Source organism: Camelus dromedarius, chromosome 27, assembly GCF_036321535.1.
Source record: "Camelus dromedarius isolate mCamDro1 chromosome 27, mCamDro1.pat, whole genome shotgun sequence".
NCBI classification, from domain to species: Eukaryota; Metazoa; Chordata; class Mammalia; order Artiodactyla; family Camelidae; genus Camelus; species Camelus dromedarius.
The window spans coordinates 7,819,167-7,844,941 of NC_087462.1; the positions used below are offsets into that span (position 1 = coordinate 7,819,167).

Sequence of the window (25,775 nt, forward strand, 5' to 3'; positions counted from 1 at the left end):
TAGGAGCTCTGGTCTGAAGACCTCCCTCCCTCCCTCTAATGGGAGCTGGGGAGCAGGTCACAGCTCAGGGACCAAGCAGGGGCTATAGTCTGGGTGACACTGAGTTGCTGTCTTTGGGGGCAGGGGGCGGGGTCTTTGATGTGCAGTGACTGTCTCCCCTCCCTTGAGGTGGGTGACTGGTCCCCTGGTGGCCTGTCCTTTCCCGGCCACCGCCACCCACCCCGGGTGGGTTTTCTTCGTCCCACACTATGGTGTTCAAAAATTTCTGAACTCCAACATTTTTCTAAAAAGCAGAGAATGACCACTGCAGGAAACAGTTTGGTGGCTCCTCAGTAAGTTCAGCCTGGAGTTACCACATGACCCAGCCATCCCCACTCCCAGCCACACACCCCAAGGGATCAGACACAGACTCCCCAACACCTCGTACTGGCACGTTCACAGCAGCAACGGTCACAGTCACCCAAAGGTGGCAGCAGCCGAGATGTCCAGCAGAAGGCTGGATAAACAAAATGTAGTTTATCCACGAGAGAATATTATTGGGCCATAATGGTGAGCACTTGATACAGGCTCCACCGTGGGTGAACCTCGAAAGCATTCTGAAAAGAAGCCAGATATAATGTGTGGTTGCATTTATGTGAAATGTCGGGAAGAGGCGTTTCCATAGGGAGTGCCAGGAACTGGGGGAAGGGTGATGGGGACTGGCAGCCAGTGGTATGGGATCATCTTTGGGGGTGATGAGAAGTTTTGCAACTATATAGAAGTGGTTACTAGACACTGAATGTACTAGATGGTGAATTGTACACTTCTAAAGGATGAATTTTCCCTGTGAATTTTAACCACTGGAGAAAAGGCAGGGAGGGCAATTTCACACGCAAAGGAAAAAATCCTAATTTACATCTCAAAAAACCAGGCATCTTGGCATCAGAACCCTAATTTGATGGCGAGACTTTGCAGTTTGGAGTTGCCTGGGCCCAGCACTCAGGGTTTCTGCGGGGAAGGAGGGGGTGGGGGATGCAGCTCAGACCTGGAACTGAGGGGCGGGGCTGCTAGCTTGGCTCTGTGACCCACAGGGCACACCCTTCCTTGAGCCCCATTTACAGGACCTGGCCTTCTTGCCGTCTGCCCACCTCCCCAGCAGTTTCTCCCCTAAGCAGGCAGCGAGTGACTTTAGCCCTTTGAGATGGAGTCAGTTTGCACGTTGGGCATTTAGTGTGTGTCTACTGCATGCCAGCGTCTGAGCTAGATAGAGCTGAGAACTCATATTTTAGTGGGGAGAACAGAAAACAAGCCCCAGGCCACCCCCTCCAGACCCCTGCCTCCTCCTCCTGGCCTTTTGCATCTCCTGCTCTCTTCCCCTCTCAGGTGTCACCTCAGAGAACCCTTCTCTGTCCCCTGCTTCTGGAAGTGGTCACACTGCCCCTCTCCATTTTCTGCTTTGCATCTTTGTTGTGTTCCCTGCTGTGTCTCCAGCACCTCAAAGGGCGCACAGTAGGTCCCCTGTGAACAGGTGTTTGTTGAATGAAAGAAAGAATGAATTGTTTCTTCTTTCTGCAAGGAGCATTTTGCGTCTCAGTGAATCAGTTCTGACCATTCAACGCATTGTCTCTAAACAACACGCCCTTCCGGGTTAGCTGATGCGTTAAGTCGCCTTTGAACTATTTTACAGCTCCATGAATTGCAAGCAACTGATAGCAACACAAAACCACTCTTATCTGTAGACACGTTCATTCCGGCCCATCCAGCAGAGGTTCCATTGCAACCCTCCCCTGTGGAAAAACCAATATGCCTCTGTTAGCACGTTTATTTACTGGAGTAGTCTGAGCTGTTGTACAAGTGCCCGTTTTCCAGACTCTCTTTTGAACCTCATATAACATCTGCCTGGTTCCCACAGGAGTTCAATTTAAAAATTTAGTATGTTTTCATCTTTGTCTGTGAGCGTCATGATTGCACTGCTTTTGAAAATTATCTTTTAGCCTTTTTATCTGGAATCTCCAAAGGATGAGGGCTGGGAATGGCTGGACCCTGGCTGCCATCTGGCGCCTCCCTTGGCCACCAGGAGGCGCCTCAAACCCGGGCCAAGTCCACTGCAGCTGGTGGTGCCCCGGGCAGGCCAAGGACCCCTGTAAACTGGCTGCCTTTGGCCCTCTTGACGCCAGCCCCTTTGAAGGGGACCCCAGGGGTGAGGAAGGGCATTCAGGCGTGACAGATAAGAGATCTGGAATGCCAACCCCCCTGTTCCCTCTTCACCCCACTCCCTTGGCCTCCCCAAACAGCCTCGCCACCCCCCCTCCCATATCACTGATCTGGGAAACTTTTCCCTCCCATGCTAGATCTTTCCACCTGTCCACAGATCCCCCGCTAGTGCTGCAGCTGAGGGCCCCAAACTTCAGGAAATCCCTCCACTCCTTGTTCTCTTCAAGTCTCTTCACTTCTCTGAGCCTCAGTCTGCATCTGTTAAATGGGGACCCTCACACCCCTCCCCTAGTGTGGAAAATTCGGGAGCCTGAAGGCTGTGAGAGCTGCTTTTGTGCCCTGGGCGGGGAGGGAAGCCCAGTTCCAGCCACCAGGCCCATCTTCTCCCAGCCTGTTCCCTGGCCCCTCCCTGCCAGCTCCAGGGCAGTCATTAAATGTGGCTTTTCAGACACAATTATTCCTGCTCAAGCCTTTTCCTCTCCTGCCTCCACCTTCCTCCTCTGCCTGGAATGCCCATTTTTTCCTGGCACAGCCCTGACACTCTGCCCATGAACTTCTGTTCCAAACAAAAAAGAAAAGAAATGTAAGAAGCAGATCTTGCCAGCCCAGCAGGCCAGAGGGGCTACGTCAGGACAGGGACCAGGAAGTGAAACTGCTCTTGCTGGTTTCCTGCCTGAGTCAACACAGGCATTAGGGTGCTGCAAGGGGCTAGCAGAGGGAGTGACCCTCAGAAAGTTAGAGTGGGGTGGCCACAGAACTGGGGGGCCATGGTCCCCTTATCTGAGCCCTCAGGGTCGCCCTGTTTCCCCTGGGTCTCGAGGACACATGGGTTTGGGGTCAGGAGCTATGGATGCCTAGACAATGAGCTCATCAAGCGGGCGGGATAAATGTGGTTCCATGTCCCTGAAGCCCAAACTTGCTGGCTGCGCTGAGAAGGGAGGACTTGCCGGTGGCTGGAACCCTGCTCTCAACCTCTCCTTTCCTAAAAGTGTTGCTAGGAAGGGGGCAGGCTTGAAATAGGAATGGAGACCTCATCTTGGCACCCCCATTTTCCCAGGGGCCTTTCTGACTTCTCATGTTCTCCTGGGTCGCTATGTGGCTTGGGCAACTTTCTAACCCTCTCTGGGTCTCATTCCCCTCATCTGTAAAATTCAGGGATCAGAATAGAATGTTGATGTTTCCCAAACTGTGCATTTGATTCTCCAGCCAATGTGACAAGACCAGCCCCCCCTACCAGCACTTAAATGCTGATCCTACCTTTGCCTCTGTGGTCAAGTCACCTGACCTTCCTGTTCCTCAGTTTTCTCATCCGTGAGATGGAGATGATGACAGTATTAGTATCCACTGTTAGAGAATAAAATAAAACATCTTCACCCTGTGATGACCCATCCTCTGTTCCACTGGCCTGGAGTGCCTTCTCTGATTCAACATCTCAGTACACCCACTGAAGCATCCTCGGGGACAAGGACCAGCCACAAACTAGACGCTGTAGGTGGCCTCTTGGAAAAGCCAGCCTCTGGGTCCTGTTTGCCAGGAAAGCACCTAAAAGACTTGTGTCGCTGAAGTCCTCACTGTTCCCCGCCACCATTACTCTTTCCCCATAAGGCTATCTTTGCCTCAAATCCTTGCAAGAAAGGCACACTCTAGTAAAGTCTAGGGCTTTCCAGTTTAGGTGAGTTCAGGCAAAGTTTCCACCTCTCCAAGCCAGTTTCCTTTTTGAACACCATCAGAAGGCTTAAACTTGATAATATGTCTGAACAGCTAAAGCACCACAGGAGCAGTCAGTACAGAACTATTATTGTTATTTCCGTTGTCACTGTGGCCTGCTGTGGTTTCTCAAGACCACTGCTGTCTGTAGAAATTACAATGCAAGTCGCATATGTAACTTTAAATGCCCTGATACTACATAGGATAAAATAAAATAAATACAATACAATGAAACAAGTGGGATTAATTTTAATAATGTATTTTACTTAACCCAAACTTATCTAAAATAGTATCATTTCAACATGTAATCAATACAAAAAAATTCTTAATGAGGTATTTTTGCTTTCTTTCTTTTTCCTACTAAGCCTGCGAAATTCAATGTGTTTTACATTAACAGCACAGCCCAATTCAGGCCAGTCCCATTTCAAGAACTCAAAGGCCACTTGTGACCAGTGGTGACTGTACTGGACAGTGCAGGTGGGAGGGAGTTCACTAAAGGGTGGGTTGGGGACTGGCCAGGAAGTGCAGCTGTGAAACTGGAAATTCCTGGAAGGAAAAAGCCAGAGTTTCCATTTGGGAAGGAGCAGGGGGCCTGCAATCAGGCCACTTAGGGGCCAGCTTGGGTTTTTCCTGCTCTGCAGATCATTGCAGCGGAATGAGAGCAAAGCATGAGTTGGTTCAGTCAACAAGTTATATATAGATTGAGTGGCTGCAGTATGTCGGGAGCTATTCAGATGCTGGCGGTAAAGCAGTGCACCAGACAGACTACTGCCCCTTGGACCTCAAGATGGGAGTGCAGAAGAGAGAAATTAAACAACTGCTGAAATTGATAAAGAAATGTAATGACAATGGAGAGAAGTGTGGTGAAGGGGAAATGTAGGGTTCTCTAAGGACATGGAGAGGAAGGATAGTGGGGCAGGGGGTGAGAGTGGTCTGGGGAGCCACGATGAAGACCACCACTTGCTTCAAAGTCAGAGATGTGTCCTGGACAAGCTGAATCAGAAAAAATAATCATAAGTGATCGGATTTGACATCTATTATGTTGAAGCTTATGAAATTGCCATTTAGTGTATCAAATATTGTTGAAAATCAGTAATTTCGTATGACTCAGTGTAATATTTAGGGCATAGAATGGATTGGAGGTTCTTAGCTTGGGGCTCAAGGGCGGGCTTGAATTGGGCTCTATTTCCAGAGGAGTCCGCAGCCCCCATGAGCTCTACCAAGGGGCCTGTTGATCCCTCCATCCCACAAAGCATCAAAACTTGACCCGGCGCCCAGAGAGGCTTTCTCGCGTCACACAGCCCAGAGGGAGGAGGGGCTGAGACGCTCTCCGGGGATCCCGCCGCTCTGTCTCGCTCCCGGGCCGAGCCATGTTGATTGTCCCCTCGCGGCGCCCGGAAGCGACCCTCAGTAAACAAAGCCGTGTGTGGGCGCAGCCCCAGCTGCCGGGGGAGCGCTGTCCAGCCCGAGGGGGGCGGGGGAGGAATGTTGTGAATGAACCCAGGACCCGCCCCGAAACTCTGCTTAAGGCCGGCGCTGCGGGGGGTCCTCCCACTGTGATTGGTCTCCGGCGCCCGGTGATTGACAGCGCCTCTCGCTGAGCACTCTGACTGGGTCGTTCCAGAAAGACAGGCAGCACATGCAACGAATGAGCAGTGGCGGCTTGGAGACGGGTCTGCTTGTGCAGCCCTCGGAGGAGGAGGGCCTCGGAGGCCGGAGGGGGGGGCCAATGGGGACCGGCGGCGGGGGCGGGACGACGGCGGAGGATAAAGCGGCGGCCGAGGCAGCTTCATTGTTGTGAAGAGTCTTAAAGGGGCCGCATCACCCGGCCGGCCCGGCTCGGGGGCGGGGGTGGGTGCGGCGGGAGTCCCGGGGCTACCGAGCGCGAACGAAGGACAAGAGGGCGGGAAGGGGTCGCGGGCGCCGGCGAAGCAGAGCAGGCATCGGACTGACCCCCCCCAACAGGCCCCGCCCCAGCCCCGGCCCGTCCGGATGGACCCCCCTGCGGCCAAGCGGAGCCGGGGCTGCCCCGCGGGACTGGAGGAGCGCGACGCCGGGGCCGGGGCCGTGCGTGGCCGGGGCCGGCCCGAGGCGCTGCTGGACCTCAGCGCCAAGCGAGTAGCCGAGAGCTGGGCCTTCGAGCAGGTGACTGAGGAGGGGGGTGGGGAGGGACTCACCCCCAGCCCTTTCCCAGAGGTGCCTTCTTCTCCCCCTATCCAGACTCAGCCTCCGGACCTGCCCCCATCGGAGACACTCCCAGAGATCTCCTCCAGGATCCTTAACCCTGTCCCAGGACACCTCATCCTCCCATTTCACCCCTTCAAACCCTGACCCACCCCCATCCCTTCCCCAGCCAGCCCTGCACTTCAGCCCACAAGACTCAGGGATGCGCTCAGTGCCCCAGATCCCAGCTCGGCACGCTTTCTCTGCTCCTGCCCCATGATTCTCTCACAATCCTAGACACCTCTCTATTCCCACCTCATCCTCATCCCCCAGTTAGGGCTCCACATTCAGTCCTCACTTTTCTCTCCAACTACTACAACACGCGCCCACCTGGCGTGAGTCTACATCTCTGTCCCCCAGTAGAGGACTCCCCCACTTATATAGCTCCCAGCCTCAAGACACCCCTTTCCTATCCCCCATCCTTGCATCCAGCATCCAGAACCCACCTGTCCCATGGAGACCCCTCTCTTCCCCTGCTGATGCTTCCCTCAAGCCGTGATAACCACTCACCCTCAGTATTTCTGGGACCACCTCCCACCTGGGGCTACCTAGCCCCTCCTGGCAGATTACTTCACTGTCAGAGTCTCCCCTCCCCATTACCCCATGCTCACTCTCTCCTTGCCCCCCAGCCACCCGAGTTTTTCCAGAGTTTGGCAGCAGGTGTAGGGCATGGGTCTCCGTGTCTATAAACAGGTGCACCTAGAATCCTGCCCCAATAGCTTCTGGGGGCCCTGCCAGGATACCCCAGGGCTGGGACAGTAAAGTCTGCTTTCCCAGCTTTCAGGGTGGTCCCCCGGGGAACTGGAGTGGTGGCCAGGACCTGACCAAGCCTTCCTGTAGGCTCTGTCTTCCATTTGGCTTGGGGTCGGGGGGCATTCTTTGCTCCCTGGCCTCTCCAGAGTTAGGAATTCTGCTGGGACTGATGGGTCTGGGCCAAGTGTGGATGGGGCAGGCTCTGATTCATGGCCTGGAAATTCCCTCCTTAGTCATCTGCCAACTGTCCCCAAGGCCAGGGCCAGTCACTGGTCCTTCCACTTCCCCCTGAAACCCAGGGCTGGGGGCCTTGGAATGTCCCTGCGCCTTCATTGCATGTGAGACCCGCTATCCTAAAACCTTCTCCAGGGTTCTCCTGTACCTGCCCTGGGCAGGTCTGGCCCTGGGAAAGCTCTCACCCCACAGAAGCTCATGGAATCCTCTGCAACCCTTTGGAAGTTGTTCTCCTTCTCACTTTGAGGAAACTGGGGCACAGAGAGGTTGAGAAACTTGCCCAAGGACACCCAGCCAGTGAATAGCAAGCCTGGATTGGAACACAGGCTCAACCAGCTTGGTTCATTGCCCAGAGCCCCCAGGGGTGGCCAGGACACCCCTTCCTCCCTGGGGACCCTTAGAAGCTAGAACAGAGATCCTGTCTTAGGACCTGGAGTTTGCCAGCTATGGGACCCTGAACAAGTGAATTCACCTCATCTCTGAGCCTCAGATTCCCCAGGCTGCAAAAGTATCACTGGGTTGTTGCTATGAGAATTAAGGGAAATCGCACTCATAAAGCATTTAGCACAGTGTAGGCTAAGAATACATAGGCCTAGTCTTCTTATCACTTTTGTCTTCCTTCCTCCTGCCCCCTCAAAGCCTGAGAGGGGAGACTACCTTACGTTAGGACTCTGGGACCTGACATCCAGGAAGGAAGCGGCAGAAAGTTCCAGAACACTAACTATGTGCCAGGTGTTATTGTAAGCGCTGTACACATATTAATGCATATTTAATACTCATGATACCCAGGAGGCAGATGCCCTTAACATCTCCTTCTTGAGAAAACCAAAGCTCAGAGGGGCAAGTGACTTGCTCAAGGTCATACTACTTGTATGTGGCAAAGCCAGGATTCCAAGCACCGGGGTATGTAACACACCGGCCCTCCCCATAGGTTGAGGAGCGGTTCTCCCGGGTGCCGGAGCCAGTCCAGAAGCGCATCGTGTTCTGGTCATTTCCACGCAGCGAGCGGGAGATATGCATGTACTCATCACTGGGCTACCAGCCCCCAGAGGGCGAGCACGATGCCCGGGTCCCCTTCACCCGCGGGCTGCACCTGCTGCAGAGCGGGGCTGTGGACCGTGTGCTGCAAGTGGGTGAGTGGCTGCCCCCCACCCCTGCCGGGGAGGCCGGGAGGTCCAGAGCAGTCATGAAAGAGTGGGGAGTTGGAGGGAAGCCTGGGTCAGGGGGAGGGAATGTTCCAAACTTCAGGCTTTGATGTCCGGGAGGGTTGTACGAGATATTGTGAGCTTAAGAGCAGGGATCTGCCTTGACCTCAGACAGCTTATTTGGGAGTTGGGGTAGCTGTGATGAGGCAGGAAGGCAGGACCGAGGCAGTAGTTTTGAGGAGTGATTGTAAACTGGAAGTGATAGGAGGTTCTAGACCTCAGACCGGGCCCCAGGGATGCTCTGATGCCGAGGTTTAGAACCAGAGGTAACAATGATCCTAGACCTCAGGCAGCAGGGTCCTAGGTCAGAGTTGGTGGCAAAGTTTTAGATCCAGTGTTGAGAGACAGTCTTAGACCTCAGGCAGAGAGACTCGGGTTGAGGTTGGTTTCAGAGGTTTAGGGATAGTCTCAGACCTCAGGCTTCGATGGAGGCTAGGGTGGAAGTTTAGGATCATCTGGGAGGAATGATCTTAGAGCTTAGGCAGCAGTGTCCACGGGAGGGGAGGGGGCAGAGGTTTAGAGCTAGAGATGAAAGATGATTCTAGACCTCAAGCAGCAGGGCTCAGAAGGGAACCAGTGGAGGCTGAGCCAGAAGGCAGGTGCCCTGGAATACCACACGTCCCATGGGAAAAGGTCATGTCTGCCTGCTGGAGGCAGGGGCTCAGCCAAGATGACCCTTCCTGAACCCTGTCAGCCTGGGGGCCCCCTTGCCTGGACATGACCCAGCTGGCCACAGGCTCGGCCACCTCCAGCCGGTATGAGGAAGCCGCCGTCTCCCTGCATGACGCAGCCAGGGCCGGCTGGGGCCTGAGCTACCCAACCAGTCGGATGAGCCTGGCATCTGGGCTCCCCAGGGGCCAGGGAGGGGCAGGGGGTGAGGGGGTGACCTGGCCCCTGGCTTGCCACATCCACCCCTCGCCCCTAAGTGTCACTCACAGGCCTTTGGTATCTTTCCAGGAAGGCCCAAGGAGCTTGGAGCCTGGGCTGTATCCACAATTACCCAAGGGCTAAGAAAACCATCTTCAGCAGCATTGCTATAATATTATTCAGAATTAGAGCAAGAATAAGCATTCACTTAGGACTTACTGTATGCCAACAGTGTTCTAAGCACTTGGCAAATATTAACCCATTTAATCCTCAGTACAAATGCATGAGGAGGAGGTTACTATTTATTCCCACTTCACAGATGAGGAAACCGAGGCACAGCAAGTTTAAGTGACTTGTGTTAGGTGGCTCAGCTGGGACTGGCCCCTGGTCTTGTGCACCACGGACCAGCACCACCCATCTTTAGGGTGACGCAGCAGTGACCGTTTGGTTTTGGTCTTAGGGTTCCACCTGAGCGGAAACATCCGGGAGCTGGGGGGCCCCGGAGAGCCCGAGCGCCTTTACCACGTTTCCATCAGCTTTGACCGCTGCAAGATCACATCCGTGAGCTGCGGCTGCGACAACCGTGACCTCTTCTACTGTGCCCACGTGGTAGCCCTGTCACTGTACCGCATTCGGCATGCCCGCCAGGTAGAGCTGCGGCTGCCCATCTCTGAGACACTTTCCCAGATGAACCGGGACCAGCTGCAGAAGTTCGTGCAGTACCTCATCAGTGCCCACCATACCGAGGTGCTTCCCACTGCCCAGCGCTTGGCAGACGAGATCCTCCTCCTGGGCTCTGAGATCAACCTGGTTCATGGTAAGGGCACCCAGGGGTCTGATCGGGGTGGTGAGGCCCCAGCTAGCAGCCACGTCGCTTGCTATGTGCTGGGCATTTGTCACAGCATCCAAAGGTACCCTTGATCTGTGAGCAGGGATTGGGGAGCATCACTACCTGAGGTCGAGGTCACATACCTAGTAAGTGGCAGATCTTGGATTTGATCTGGCCCTCCCTGGGCAGATGAATGGTCAGAAATCAGCCAATGGGAAGATCCGACCCCTGGGTGGGGTATCCCAAGATCACAGGAGCAGACCTGAGCATGGATGGGCAGAGGGCATGAGGAGTGTGTGTGGACATTAGTGGGTGTCAGGTGGAGATAGACCAGGAGGTGTTATGAGTTCTGGGGTGGTTTGGAGCTACAAGTTGTGTTGCTTAACTATAATGGTGGGAGGATGGAGTAGGATGGAGGGTGGGTAGATGGATGAGTAGTGGGTGGAGGCATGGGTGGATATTTGAGGGTGGCGATGGGTAGATGCAGAAGGTGTTCATGATGGGGTGTTGGGGTGAACTGATGGTGTGGAAAAATAGATGGAATGATTGCCTAGGATGGTAGGTGAATGGGGAATTGGTGATAACTGGCGATGGGGTTGGACGGGATAGGCTTTGATTGGAGAGTTTGAGATAGTGGGTAGATGGGGTTGTGTGGAAGATTGGAAGGACCAATAGGTGCATGATTGGGGGTAAATTGATGGGTGCATAGAATGTTCTTATGTGTGGTTGACATGGTGGATGTATCATGTGAGTGGGTGTTTTGTGCAGGATGGATGGATGGACTAATGGGCTAGTGGGTGTTTTCAGAGATACATATGAATGGGTGGTTAATGGAGAAAGAATGATGGAAAGTTAGGTTTAGTTGGACGGATGATAGCACAACTGTGTGGGTCAGTGGATGAACAGGTCAGTGGGTATTTTGAATGGTTGGTACAGATGAATTATAAAGACAAATAGGGGTGAGTAGGTCAATGGATGGACTAATGGGTTGGGTATATAGATAGATGAGCAGGTAGGAGTTATGGTAGGGTGGATGGTGGACTAATGGGGTAGGTAGTTATGCTAAGGGTTATGGATCTGTGGGTGGAAAGATGCATGGCATGACATAGGGGTGTGGATAGACAGTTGAGTGGTTTGGATAGGTAGGTGATATTTGGGGTAAGATGGATGGATAGATGAATAGGCGGATGGATGGATGGATGAATGGTGGATTTTCAGGTGGGATGGATGGAACTTTGGGATGGGTTGGGTGATTTGGAGGACTGGACGACAGTGCCCCTTTTCCCCAGCCCCAGCCTCAGCTTTCCCTCCCTCCCCACAGGTGCCCCAGACCCCACGGCGGGAGCCGGCATCGAGGATGCCAACTGCTGGCACCTGGACGAGGAGCAGATCCAGGAGCAGGTGAAGCAACTGCTGTCCAACGGCGGCTACTATGGCGCCAGCCAGCAGCTGCGCTCCATGTTTTGCAAGGTGCTGCTTGGGCACGGTGGGCGGGGCTAAATGACCCTGGCGCAGGAGCCCCGCCCCTCCTCACCACCCTTAACGCACAGGTGCGGGAGATGCTGCGGATGCGGGACTCCAACGGGGCGCGCATGCTGATCCTCATGACTGAGCAGTTCTTACAGGACCCGCGCCTGGCCCTGTGGCGGCAACAGGGCGCCGGCATGACGGACAAGTGCCGCCAGCTGTGGGACGAGCTGGGTAAGTCCCAGACCTCGGAGCGTGGCAGGCACCAGGGCTCACTCGCCCCGAGATTAGGGTCTGGCCCCTTAATCGTTCCTCCACTCATTAGCACCTCCTGTGTACTAAGCTCAGGGGCTGCAGCAAGAAACAAGAGAGAGTAAATACCTGCCCTGAGAGCTGACACCTAATAGGGGAGACAGACGGGAAAATCCTACAAACACATTAGACGAGGGATCGGCACACATTTTCCATAGGGCCAGATAGTTAATGGATCTGGCTTTTCCAGCCTTTTGGTTTTTGTCTCAGCTGCTTGTGATTTTATCTGTTGGAGCAGGAAAGCAGCCACAGACGCATGTAACCAAGTGGGTGTGGCAGCATTCCAATAAAACTGTGTTTAGGGGCACTATTTATTTATTTGAATTTCATATCATTTTCCTGAGTCACAAAATATTCTTTTGATTTATTCTCACCACACCCCCACACATCATTTAAAACACCATTTAAAATGAATTTTAGTTCACAAACCACTCAAAAACAGGTGGCAGGTTTGATTTTCCCATGGGCAGTAGTTTGCTGACCCCTGTGATAGATGGTGATAAGTGCTAAAAGGGAAAAAAGAAAAACAACAGCAAGAGGATCTGGCAGCCTGGGTTTGAGTCCTGACTTCTAACTTCCCAGCTGTGTGACCTTCAGCAAGTGGTTTACCTCTCTGTGCAGTAAAGTGAAGAGAGGTTTTGTGGCAACCTCAGAGGCCTGAAGTGAGCATTAAGCAGAGAGCAGTGCCCAGCATACAGCAGGTACTCCATAAATGTGTGCTGTTCCTGTTGGCATGAATGTTGAGCCTCCCCATGCCCATGTTCTCCACTCTCCCTCCCCAGGGGCCCTGTGGGTGTGCGTCGTCCTGAGCCCTCACTGCAAACCAGAAGAGCGGAAGAGCTGGCTCCAGCTGCTTGGCAAATGGGACAAGCTGGATGTGTGCCCACTGGAGGAGGGCAACTACTCTTTCGACGGACCCAACCTGCAGCCCACTGCCACCCTCAACCCAGGTAGGAGAGGGGTTCCTGCCACTCCCCCCACAAACCGTCATCACTGCCTGTGGCCCAACCACCTCATCATAGTGTTCTGGGGGAGAATGGGATCGGGAGTGGGACCAACCCTTTCCTGTCCTCCCAGCACCCAGGGCAGGGGCAGCAGGCAGCCCGAGGGACAGTGACATGAAATACTTAAGATGCCTGTAGTTCTGGGCTGGTCTTCTGACTCAGCCTCCTCCCAGCCTTGGAGGCAGGAGTTGGGGGTGGGGTGGGCAGGCCAGAGAGAAAAGGAAACAGGTATTGAGAAGAAAGAGACAAATGAAGAGAAGCAGAGATGGAGGGAGAGAGAAAGATAGAGGAGGAGGGAAAAGGAATGGAGTGGAGGGTGAAGAAAGATGGATGGACATAGTTATTCAACTTCAATTGTCCATTTGTATGAGGGGTTATAGCAGCTCGCCTGACACACACACAACTACACATGCCTTTGAAAGGCTGCCGGAAAGATTTGGGGAGATGACACACAGTCATCGCTGCACCCAGAGTCTAGCCCTGAGCTGGCACTCGGTGGTGGTAAGTTGACCACCACCTGATTGCTAGGGCCCCCCTCACGGGGCTGCATTTGGGCACCTTTCCCACAGGCCCAGAGGAGGAGGAGGAAGTGGAGGAGGAGGTGGTGGCTGCAGGTTCCCACCACACCGTGTTTGGCCGTGCCCTGCAGGCTGGGTCACTGCATTGGAGTGACACCCACCTGCAGAGGATCCTGGCCAGCGACTCCTACGGCCCCAGCCTCACCGGCAACGTGGGCAGTGACAAGCCAACCTTCGACCCCCAGGGCCGCCCACTCTGGTTGGGCGAGCCCTTCCCCACTGCCTGCGCCCGTGTGGACACCCTGCGGGCCCACGGGTACCCCCGCCAGGCCCTGCGGCTGGCAAGCGCTATAGTCAACACACTCCGGCTGCAGCGGCAACATCAGCTTGAGAGCTACAAGCAGCAGAAGAAAGGTGGGCATCAATATTATCACTGTCTCCCAGGGGCTGCAGACACAAATGCCAACTGCGGGGGGCTGTGACAACCTGGAGGGTCTGTGGGTAGAACAGGAAAACAGACCACTCTAGGTGTCTTGAGCAGAAAGGAATTTAATAGAGGAGATTACAAAACCAATGGAAGGGCTGCAGGATTGAAAGTCAGGGAAGCCACTGCTTGGGTTCACAAGTTTGAACTTCAGAAGCACACGAAGTTAAGCAGCCTGTAGCCGTCACAGGGGGGCAGTTCCGAAGAGGACAAGTCAGAACCTGCTGGCAAACCTCATGTCTGTGTGGTGCAGACAGCCACACACCTGCTGTAGCCGCTGCAGGAGTCATGGCCTCATTCCCTCCCACCTTCCACACCTCACACAAAGGGGTCTGGGAAGTGTGAATGCCTCCAACCACATGCCTTTCAGGAACATGGACCCAGTGTGGCCAGATCTGATTTTTCAAGAGAGGCCAGAAATCTGGATTATTTGATGTGGAATTTACTGTTTTTTTTTTCAATACAGGCAACAAGTTCAAAATTATATTAGGAAGAACAAAAACCCATAGACTATATTTGTGAACTGGATATGGCAGGCAAGAGGGTGGCCAGTTGTGTCCTCTGGGCGATGGGGTTGGGTTGATGGGTCAGTTACCAGGAAATTAAACACAGGGTGTAATGGGGGAGGAATGGAGTTTCTGGGATCCTAGCAGAGCCCTGACTCAGCCTGGAGGCATAAGGAAAGCCCCCTAGAGGAGGTGAGAGCTAAGCTGAGCTCTTAAATATGTATAGGAGTTTCCCAGGAGAGGGGGAGGGAGCAACAATGTTCCAGGTAGAAGGAACAGCATTGGCAGGAGCTCAGAGGCAAGGGAGAGCTCAGCTTGGGAGAAGGAGAGGATGGGCTTCCAGATGGAGTGGGTGACCACCATGGGGAAACTTTCGTATCAGTCCTTAGGAGCCCTGAAAGCCGGTTGGGCCTGAGACAGGTGGGAAGGATTAAGGGTTATAAGGAAAGGATGGGCGCTGGCTGGATGTTTTAGAAAGCACTCTGTGTCCTGCCAGGCCTGGGTCTGGCTGTGGGACAGGAGGCCAGGGCCGTGGAGGTGACAGCTACTGTCGAGCTCAAGGGGAAGAGAAGATGGATGCTGGAGCGGCAGGTGGTGGGCGGGCACTGGGAGGCTGGGCTGGGGGTTTAGGGAAAGGAAGCCCTTGCCCCAGGGGCTTGGAGTGGAAGTAGGCATTGAGCCTCCCCCACTTCCTACCTGCAGAGCTGCTGCAGAAAGGCTCCACCTGTATCACCAACATGGAAGGATGGGTGGGCCACCCCCTGGACCCCATTGGCTGCCTCTGCAAGGCACTCCTGGAGGCCTGTCGCCTAGAAGAGGAAACCCTTGCCCTTTATCCAGGTACTACAGTGGGGACTCCTTGGGGGAGGGGGGACAATCATCACCCTTTGGCCATGCCCCTCTCCTGGTACCTCTAGAAAGGGAGGCCACACCCCCTACAATTGGCCGTGCCCTCTGGCCAGTGCCAGGTGCCAGCAGTGAAAGTGAGGCCGCCATAGGCCTATCTGCTGCTAGAAGGTGGGCCCCACCACCCGGTGTGTGCGGAAGCAGCAGGGCTCTCCCTAAGCCTCACCCACCGTTGGGCCATGTTTGGGGTCAAGTACCACTGGAGTCCCAGGAAAGGGGGTTCTCCAGCAGCCCTGATGCCCTTCTCCCTCAGACTCAGGCCCTGAGAAGCGGAAGGTGGCCTACCAGCATGTGCCAGTGCCCGGGAGCCCTGGGGAGTCCTACTTGGCGATGGCGCTAGAGGTGGCACTGCTGGGCCTGGGACAACAGCGGGTCCTGCCCGAGGGGCTGTACGCCCAGGACAAGGTGGTGCGCAACGAGGAGCAGCTGCTGGCCCTGCTGGAGGAGGTAGAGCTGGACGAGCGGCTGGTGCAGGTGCTGCGCAAGCAGGCGGGACAGCTGCTGGAAGGTGAGGCCCCGCCCCTAGCCCCACCTCCTTGTCCTTACCGTCTCCTGAAAGGTGAGCTCCAGACCTTGGCCCCGCCCCCCAAAGTGCTGGCAGCCTTTAACTGTTGGAAGTGAAGAGGCTCCCATACCCTTCCCAACCCTGTAGCCAATGAGCCTAGTCGCTGATGCCCAGCTGGACTTTATTGGCTCTGCCCATAGTCCTGCCCTGTGAGGCCCCACCCCCTATCTCAGACGGAAGCTGGCTTGACCCCGCCCCCAGAGCAGATGCCACCTCCACCCTCTGCCCCTACCCTGCATCTGAGTCCTGCCCTCTACCCAGGGATGCCCAGGGTCTACTTTTGGATCTTTCAGTGTTTGTGTCAGTCTCAGCCCTGCGCTTCCACCCCGGGGACCTCTCGAGCCCCAGACGCTCTATCCTTGGTCTAATCCATCCCCCATTGGGAGCCTGGGATGTGAAGAGACCTAGGGAGGGGCCGATGCAAGCCCACACGTGGGGACTGAGTTCAGCCTGCCCCTGCAGGGGGTCCCTTCAGCGGCTTTGGAGAGGTACTGTTCCGGGAGAGCGTGCCCATGCACACCTGTGCCCGCTACCTGTTCACCGCGCTGCTGCCCCACGACCCTGACCTGGCTTACCGCCTCGCGCTGCGAGCCATGAGGTGAGGAGAGACTGGGGACTCCCCCTGGGCCGGGCAGGATTGGGGGATGGGAGCCTTCTGGGAACCCCATCCTTCCACCTAAACTCACAGCTTGGTTCATTCACTCTCCCTCATGCTGGCATTCCACATTCCAGGCTGCCCTGTACTCTTGATTACTAAATATAAATGTGTCCTATTATTTTGAATTTGAGAAATATCCGCATGACATAGAATTCAGAGTCCTTTTCTAGGCAGGTTTTTCCAACCTACCCATATCCCTCTGGAGGCAAGCAATGTTACCAGTTTCTTCTCTATACCACAGGAGACAAGATTTCTGTAAACCTGTAACCTGAAAATTGAAAGTTGGTTCTCCTTCACACCCTGATACATCCTGAACCTATTCTTTGCACCTTGTTTTCACTGAACATTTGCATCTTAAAGGCTTTACCTTGTCATATAGCATGTGAACCACTGTAGGGATGCACCACCAAAAAACCATTCTGGAGCTGATAGACAGACATTTCTGATGTTTCCCAAAAGATGTTGCGATGAATAACCAGGTTATCATTTCCCATGTGCACCAGCAGATCGCAGAAGTAGATTTTTTTTTTAATTGAAGTATAGTCGATTTATAATGTTGTATTAATTTCTAGTGTACAGCATAGTGATTCAGTTATACACAGATATATATTCCTTTTCATATTTTTTTCATTATAGGCCATTACAAGGTATTGAATATAGTTCCCTGTGCTGTACAGTGGGACCTTGTCGTTTACTATTTTATGTACAAGAAGCAGATTTCTAAAAGGCTCTCTTTATAGTAAGCCACGCCCAACAAATACAGTGAAATCTGTCCCCCATCCTCTTATCCAGTCCTCAAGAGATACCCGTTAACAATTTGGGGTGCATTTTTCCAGAATATTTGGAAAGAATAATCTGTTAAGAGGCATGATTTAGAGAACACTCTTTCATGTTCTGGACTGTTTTCTAAGCCAGGGCCAGCAAATTACAGTCCACGGACCAAATTTGGCCTGCCACCTGCTTTTGTACAGCCCATGAGATGAGTGTTTTTTATATCTTTATCTTTAGATGGTTGGGGAAAAAAAACTAATATTCTGTGACATGAAAAATATGTGACACTCAAATTTCAGTGTCCAGAAATAAAATTTTACTGACACACAGCACCACTCATTCATTCACTTACTGTCTGTGACTGCTTTCGCACAACGACAGTTGCAACAGAGACCAAATGGCCCAAGGAGCTGAAGATACTGACTGTCCAGTCCTCTGCAGAAAAGAGATGCCAACCCCTCATCTAAATCCATGACTCATGTTACCCATATAATCTACACTACCCAGCAAAATAAGTATGTTTACCTTCATTTTACGCACAAACAGGCTTAAGGTGTATCCAAACTCACGTAGTGAAATTATTTAGCTATTTGGAACCAGAATAATCTTGACTCCTATTCCAAGCTGTCAGCTACATCTGACAACTTTGAAGAACTTTTCTAAACACAAAATGCATGTAAATAGTGAGCTGCTGAGGGGAGGGTATAGCTCAGTCAGAGAGCATGTGCTTAACAGGCATGAGGCCCTGGGTTCAATCCCCAGCCTAAATAAATTAATAAATACCTAATTACCTCCACCCCCAATTTTTTTTTAAATAATAAAGTCAAAAAAAATTTTTTAAAGACATACATCTAAAGAAAAATAGTGAGCTGCTTAATAATATATCTTAGGGGGACATTGAGTCAGTCAACAAACATTTGTTGTTTACTAGCTGTGTGTGTGCCAGGCATTGTGCTGGAGATGCAGCAGTGAACAAAACAGTCAAAAATTCCTGCCCTTGTGGGACTGACATTGTAGTGAGGGAGAGATAGTAATTAAATTTATAGGTAGAAAAAGAATATGAAAAAGAAAATATGTATGTATAACTGAATCACTGTGCTGTACACTAGGAACTAACACAACATTGTAAATCAACTATACTTCAAGTAAAAAAAAAGTTTATTGGTAAACCCTGTTGTATGTCAGATGGTGACATGCAAGAAAGGGATGGAAAGAGTTGGGAGTGGGAACCTGCCGTCTGACATGTGTTGGGGATGTCAGGGAAGAGCTCGCTGAAAAATATTTGAGCAAAGACCTGAAAGAAGTAAGGGAGAACCACAGGAGTCTAGGGGAGAGTGTTCCAGGCTTGTGCAAAGGCCCTGAGGTACATGAGGGACATCAAGGGGGGATAGTGGCTGGAACAGTGTGAGCAAAAGGGGGCGGGGCCACTTCAGGACACAAATAATCCCCTTAGCTATCAGCCTGTGGTGCATGAACAGAGCATCATTTATTTAAGCAACCCCGCAGTGTTTATTTAACAACACTGCGGTGAAAATCTTGAGCTCACACCTTCCATCTTCCTGGGTGCCCAGGGCTTTGCTGGCCTCAGGGGGTAGGCTCTGGCTGTGCAGGAGACCTCTCCTTGAGAGGATGGAGATTCCAGCCTTGTCCCACTGCAGGCTTGTTCCTCTTCTCACCCCAGGCTACCCGTCCTGGAGACAGCATTTCCAGCTGGAGAACCTCATGGCAACCCACTGGACTCCATCGTGAGCAACCGCTTCCCTCGCTGGTTCATCCTTGGCCACCTGGAGACCCGGCAGTGTGAGCTGGCCTCCGCCATGCTGACCGCTGCCAAGGGTGAGGATGGCGGCTGCCCACATCCCCATCCCCCGCCCCATCCTCCTCCTCCACATTTCTCTCTTCCTCCCTTTCCCTCATTCTTGCTCCCCTACTTTTTATCCTTTTTACCAAATTCCACAGTTTTCCTTGAGCACTTTCTAGATGTATCAGGCACTGTCCCAGGTTCTGAGCCTGTAGCAGTGAACAAAATTCCCAAATCCCTTGCTCTGTAGTGTTAATTCTGCTGGGGACAGACAGATGATGAATAAGGTAAAGAAGACTGTTACGTGGTGATAGGTAGTTAGTGCTACGGAGGGGAATAAAGCAAGTTGACATTTAAGCCAAGACGTGAAGGTGAGGGTGGAGCCATGCCAGTATTTGATGTCTTAACTCAGCTGCCACAACAAAATACCGTCGACTCAGTGGTTTAAACAACAGAAATTTTTCTCACAGTTCTAGAGGCTGGAAGTCCAAGGTCAGGGTGCCAGCATGGTCAGTTCCTAGCGAGGGCTCTCTCTTCCTGGCTTGTAGACAGCTGCTTTCTCACTGTCTGCACATGGCAGAGAAAGCGAGACCTCTGGTCTCCTCCTCTACTTAGAAGGACACTAATCCCATCCTATGGGCCCCACCCTCAGGATGTCATCTAAATCAAATTACCTCCCAAAGGCCCCACCTTCAATACCATCACACTGGGAGGTTAGGGCTTCAATATATGAATTTTAGGAGGGCACAATTCAGTCCATACCATCTGGGAAGAGCATTCCAGGCAGGGGGAACAGCTAGTGCAAAACCCTGAGGCTGGACCGTGCCTGGTGTATTTGAGGAACAGAGAGGAGGCTGGGGTGGTTGGAGCAGGGTGACAGAATTGTAGGATCTGGGCCAATGATAATTAACAATAGTAATAAAAGCTCACATCTGTGTAGCTCTTGCCATATTAAGGCCTTTACAAGTATGGGCTCACCACAGCCCTGTGAGACACATGCCATTGCAACAGTATTACCCGTTGTACAGATGGGGCAGCCAAGGCACAGAGAGGTGAAATTACTTGCTCAAGGTCACGCAGCTAGTGAGTGGACAGGCAAGGATTTGAACATTAGCACCTGGGTCCAGAATTGATGCCCTTGACAATTAGGGGTCCAGTGGGTCCCCGGATGGCTTCCTCCCACAGGAGGGAAAAGGCCAGTGCCAAGAGTGGCCTAGATCTTCATAGGACTACTGTCAGGTGTGTCATCCTCACACCTTTGTGCCTGTGTAGAGAAATCTGCGAGCAGGTCAGGCAGCAGCAGGGATTGGGGCCAGGTATACCTACAGTGTCCTCTGTCCCTCCCCCTACCACAGGAGACCCCAAGTGGCTGCACACAGTATTGGGCTCCATCCAACAGAACATCCACTCTCCAGCCCTGCTCTTCAAGCTGGCGCAGGACGCCTGCAAGACAGCCACCCCGGCCAGCGCACCACCGGACACCACGCTGCTGGGCATCGCTCTGGAGCTGGGCCTGCAGGTGAGGGCCGCCAGGAGGATGAGGTCGGGGAATGATGTCAGGGGAATGCAGCCTGAGGGCGGGGCCGAGTGAGAGCCACTTGGGGGTGGGGTCTGAGTGTGAGGTCAGCCTTTGGGGGCGGGGCCTGGATGCAAGTGCCTGTAGGGCGGGGCTACAGAGGAACAGGGTCTGTGAGTGAGAGTCCTGAGAGTGAGGGAATGGAGTCACTAATGAGGGTGGGGCCTATGAATGAGTGACTCAGTAGCAGAGCCTGAAGTTGAGACTCTACCTCCTGGAATGTGGCTGAGGGCGAGGGCAAGATAGAGGGCTTGGTGACGGAGCCTGCAGTTGAGTGGGTGGGTCACAAGAGGGTGGGCGGGGCTGAAGCTGAGTGGGCAGCCTGCCAATAAGGAGCTTTCTTGGGGGCAGGGCCTGTAGGGGCCCCTCTGGTCACCACTGAGGGGAGAGGTTTGGGGATGGTCCTGAGAATGAAGAAGCACCTCTTTGGGGGAGGAGCCATTGTAGGGGGAATGTGGGGGTTGAGATAAGGGTGGAGCTTTAGAGAGGTGACCCACTGTTTAGGAGCTTCCAGACAGGACCTGGGGATGGGGCCTCAGGGGAGGGGCCAGCAGGGAAGGTACTTTTGGGGGGTGGGACCTGAAGAAAGTGGAGCCTGAAGGGCAGGTGCTTTGGAGCTACAGGGGAAATGTGCTGACAGGAAGCATGGAACTTTCCAGAGAGGGAGGACAGGTTGGTTTGTCATCCCAGGTGGGATCCACGGGGCCTTAGGATAACACCAACAATAACAGTAACAGTAATGTTGGTGTCAGCTGAGCACTTTGGAGCAGTAGGCACTGTGCATAGAGCTTTACCTACATGCTTTCATTCAGTTCTCACAACTCTATGAGGTAGATACTATTTTTATCTCCATTTTACAGATGAGGAAACTGAGGTCCAGAGAGGTGACACCCTTTGCCCAGATTTTATGGCTCATTGATTCAGCTCTTAACTTCCGAGTTTTCCGGGGCCCCTCCAGATCGCCAACCCCCTCCTATAGGCCAGCCCTGGCTTGAGGTGACCCCATCTCTCCCCTGTCCCATGCTGCAGGTGATGCGGATGACCCTGAACACCATGACCTGGCGCCGGAGGGAGATGGTGCGCTGGCTGGTCAGCTGTGCTACAGAAATCGGTGAGAGTCCCCAGGGGGAACCTGGCACCCATCTCCCTGTGGAAATGAGCAGTCACAAGGGAGACTCAGAGCAATTTCCTTGACTCGGGCCTATGCTCAGGGATGGGCCACAAGGGAATGTTGGGCAGGGGAACCAAGCTGGAGAAAGGCCTAGAGGCTGGCCAGGCTAAAGTGGCTTGGAGAAAGGACCATCGCTCCAAAGGTTAGCCCCACCCCTAGCCCGCACCCCCAGTTCCCGCCCAGATCAGCTGCCCTATTCTCCTTTGGAAAGGTAAAGTGCAGTTTCTGTCAAGCCTGGAGTGGAGGCAGGGAGGATGTGGCTTCAGCCGTGGCTAGTGGGGACGGCAGGCCAGGGTAGACCCATGCACACATCCACGTCCCTGCCCCTCTTCCTGACCCGCGCCACCCTCTCACCTTCCCCAGGCCCGCAAGCCCTAATGAACATCATGCAAAACTGGTACTCCTTATTCACGCCAGTGGAGGCGGCCACCATCGTGGCAGTGACGGGTACCACTCATGCCACCCTGTTGAGGCTGCAGCTGGACGCGCCCCGGCGGGAGGAGCTCTGGGCCTGCGCCCGCACCCTAGCCCTACAGTGCGCCATGAAAGACCCACAGAACTGCGCCTTGCCCGCCCTCACCCTGTGCGAGAAGAACCACGCGGCTTTCGAGGCGGCCTACCAGATCGTGCTGGACGCGGCAGCCGGCGGCCTGGGCCACGCCCACCTCTTCACCGTGGCCCGCTACATGGAGCACCGCGGCCTGCCGCTGCGGGCCTACAAGCTGGCGACACTGGCCCTGGCGCAGCTGAGCATCGCCTTCAACCAGGACAGCCACCCTGCCGTCAACGACGTGCTCTGGGCCTGCTCGCTCAGCCACTCTTTGGGCCGGCACGAGCTCTCTGCCATCGTCCCCCTCATCATCCGCAGCATCCACTGTGCCCCCATGCTCTCCGACATCCTGCGCCGCTGGACCCTCTCAGCGCCCGGCCTGGGTCCCCTCGGGGCCCGGCGGGCTGCCAAGCCCCTGGGCGCCGACCGGGCACCGCTCTGCCAGCTGCTGGACGCGGCGGTGGCGGCCTACATCACCACCAGCCACTCCCGCCTGACGCACATCAGCCCGCGGCACTACGGCGACTTCATTGAGTTCCTGGGCAAGGCCCGCGAGACCTTCCTGCTGGCGCCCGATGGGCACCTTCAGTTCGCCCAGTTCTTGGAGAACCTCAAACAGACCTACAAGGGCAAGAAGAAGCTCATGCTCTTGGTGCGGGAGCGTTTCGGCTGAGGCTCAGCAGGCAGGCGGTGGGGGAGGGGGGTACCCCCTTCGCCCCTGCCTCTGTGGCACTCACTCTCCATCGGGCGGCCTCAACACTGGAGGCCTATGTGGCATTTCAGTATTAAGTCAGGGAAGGAGCCCGGCTGGAGCCGGGTGATCTTGCCTGCCATCCCCCACACCCAGAAGGAGGTGGGAGGCAGGGGTGGCATCCTGCCACCTGCGTGCCTAGGAGTGTGCAAGATGCAAGGATCAGAAGCCATGCCACCACCCAGAGGCCTGGAAGGGAGTGTGTGCTTGTGCAGCTGGTATGACCCCGCCTTGGGCATCCCCAAAAGCAACAGGCAAGCTCTCCCACCCCAAACTCCCAGGTCTGGCTGGGGCTGGGAGGCAGGACTTTCCAGAAACCGGCTCTCAAAATCAGTGGAACAGACCCTCCCCACACCCAACTTTGGGTGGCCAAGGGGCTGGTATTAGGGCATCTAAACTACTTTTGTACCCTCTCCTCACTGCCTCAGGGGCCCCATCCACAGCCCTGCACCCACTCCAGGCTGCCCAACTGGGACCAATGGCTCACCCCCACTGAAGGATTTGAAGAGGCCTCAGGCCTCAGCCACATACCTCACCCCCCATCCTGCCAGGACTTCCATTCCCTTGGGTGCCAGGGTCCCAGGGCCAGCGGGGGGATCATTAATGTCCCTCCCCCTACCTGCTAGTCACTGGACATAGAACTCAGGAACAGAGCCAGGCTCACACTGTCCTCCAAACCTGGTGTCAGGGGGAGACAAGCACAGGCAAGCCAGGTACCCCTGCCCACGCTAGAAAGGAAAGAGGCCAGCGTGGTGGCATTTTCTGGCTGTCTGTCTCTCCCTTTCTCTTCCTCCCCCTCCCTGCTCCACCCTTCAGCTTACTCTCCCCTCCCATATGTCTCACCATCTAACCTGTCTTTCTGTTTGCAGCCCCAGGTCCCGGCTGCTGTCTCTGGCCTCCCTTCCCCAACCTTGGCCCAGGGAGGAGGAGGGAGAGTGTCCTACCCCCAATCACCCTCCTGTCTTTTCTCCTCCTGTAATTAAGGACAAAGATCACCACATTTTGTAACTTTTTTTTTCTATTTATTGAACCATATATTGTATTTCCTTTTTCCTTTTTTTTTTTTTTTTAAAAAGATTGAACACAGCTTGTTCTTTTTAATTTTATTTTGAGACTAAGGTGCATTCCCCTGTCTCATTACGGCCCCCTGCCAGGGCCCCCTGTTCACCTCCACAGAAAATCTCCAGCCTCATCTCTGGGCACAGCTTCAAGCGAGGGATGCAGCGGGAGCAACTGCTGGTTCCATCCAGTGGTAACAGTATGGATGACAGCAGACAAGCATGGAGAGCTCTCTATGAGCAAGTCTTGTGCTGACACCTATGCTTTACACCTGTCATCAGTTACAGCACTTGTCACAACAGCCCTACAAGGCAGTTGGATTATCATTCACATTTTACAGATGAGGAAAATGAGGCTTCAAAGTTTAAGGAAAGGGCACACGTTTTATTTGTTTGTTTTTATTTATTTTTGGCCCTCGTTTTAGAAAGCGACAGAGCTTGATTTAGTACCGTGCTGGGGCGGGGCTACTGATTGCCTACTTCTGGCAAATTGGCCCTGCGGCGCTGGGAATGGCCACTAGGGGGTGTCCGGGCTCCAGATACCCGTTATGGGGGCGTACTTGTCAGCAAGTTTCTGAGCACCAGGCGGGGAGGGTGGGCGGTGCGTGTCAGGTGTTGGGTGCAGCTGGGTGGGGAAGGCATGCCGCCCAAAGGTAGGAATTCTGTGTAGACTAGCCTTCGGTGGGCGAGGTTCTGACAAGGCGGGGTGGGCGTGGTCAATAGGGGCGCGGCCAGGACGTGTCTGGGCTCCCAAACCGCGGATGAGGCTCCTAGTCCCCAAATAATGAGATCTGGAGGATAGCAGTAAGGCCCTTAGTTACCTTGCTTTACTGGCTCCCTGAGAAGTCAGGAACCTCCCTGCCTTTAGAGACAGACAGACAGAGGAACAGACTATCTGGGTCACTGTCGGGGCCGGGGCAGACGAGGACAGAGGCTTCCCGAAGGGGCGGGGCTCAGAGCGAGGCTGGACGGGGGGCCGACCGCTAGAGGGCGCCGAGGTCCCGTGCGCAGCCGTGGGCGGGGCATCGGTGGCGCTGGGCATAGCGATTGGCTCGTGGCACCGACCTGCGCTGGAGGAAACCAGTTGGAGTTGGCTCCACCTCCTACCCCGCCTCTCCAGTTTCCGCAGGTATGCGAGTGGGACCCGCAACTGACCTGCATGCACGCTCCTTAGCGCCGCCTGGAGGCCTGGGAGGGTGAGGTGGCAGTCCTGAGAGTTCTGCATCAGCTCTGACCCTTGTGGTCCCAGCTGTTTCCAAGTGTCTCGGACCTGGGGCACCCCTCGGGTCCAAGTCACAGCCATGACCCTCTTGGGCTCACACACACACACACCTCAAGCCCAAGTTCCCTGCCAGCATTCTCAGATACTAGACACCCCAAGTCTTACCCCCAGCCCGAGTTTCCTTTATGTCTGTCACCCTCAACTGTCTTTAGCTCAAACCCTCAGGTCCCAGTTATCTCCAAATGTCCCCTCAGGGTCACCCCACCACCGCCAGCTTAAATTGGTTCCCATCCCCCCAACCCCCAGCCTTGGACATGAGGCATTCCTCATCATAATCTAGTCTAGGTCCTTCCAAGAACAGCTCTTCCTGTCACCACACCAACCCTGAAAGTCAGTCCTCCAGCCCAGAATTTCCTACAAGGTCACCCCCCCAACCCCATGACA

At 54.2% G+C, this 25,775-nt stretch overlaps 1 protein-coding gene across 2 annotated transcripts; it reads left to right on the forward strand.

The window, feature by feature from the left end:
• The first annotated feature begins 5,677 nt into the window (after positions 1–5,677).
• Positions 5,678–24,118, forward strand: ZSWIM4 (zinc finger SWIM-type containing 4). 2 transcript variants are annotated; one of them, XM_031437411.2, is made up of 14 exons: positions 5,678–6,045; positions 8,042–8,243; positions 9,643–9,999; positions 11,333–11,481; positions 11,562–11,712; positions 12,573–12,740; positions 13,364–13,726; positions 15,005–15,142; positions 15,462–15,716; positions 16,236–16,371; positions 18,884–19,038; positions 20,359–20,522; positions 21,609–21,690; positions 22,114–24,118. In XM_031437411.2, exons 1-14 carry the CDS (start codon positions 5,893–5,895, stop codon positions 22,971–22,973), a joined length of 3,333 nt encoding a protein of 1,110 aa, XP_031293271.1. In that variant the 5' UTR covers positions 5,678–5,892; the 3' UTR covers positions 22,974–24,118. The 2 variants fall into 2 exon arrangements, with proteins under 2 accessions (XP_031293271.1, XP_031293273.1); XM_031437413.2 differs by lacking the exon at positions 13,364–13,726.
• Positions 24,119–25,775: the final 1,657 nt, after the last annotated feature.

What these genes read in the sequence shown, in the direction of transcription:
- ZSWIM4 (XM_031437411.2), top strand. Translation starts at nt 5,893, where the DNA reads ATGGACCCCCCTGCGGCCAAGCGGAGCCGGGGCTGCCCCGCGGGACTG. An exon ending in GGACCGTGTGCTGCAAGTGG is followed by an intron (nt 8,244 to 9,642) that starts GTGAGTGGCTGC and finishes TTTTGGTCTTAG; the next exon opens with GGTTCCACCTGAGCGGAAAC. An exon ending in CTCGCGCTGCGAGCCATGAG is followed by an intron (nt 16,372 to 18,883) that starts GTGAGGAGAGAC and finishes TTCTCACCCCAG; the next exon opens with GCTACCCGTCCTGGAGACAG.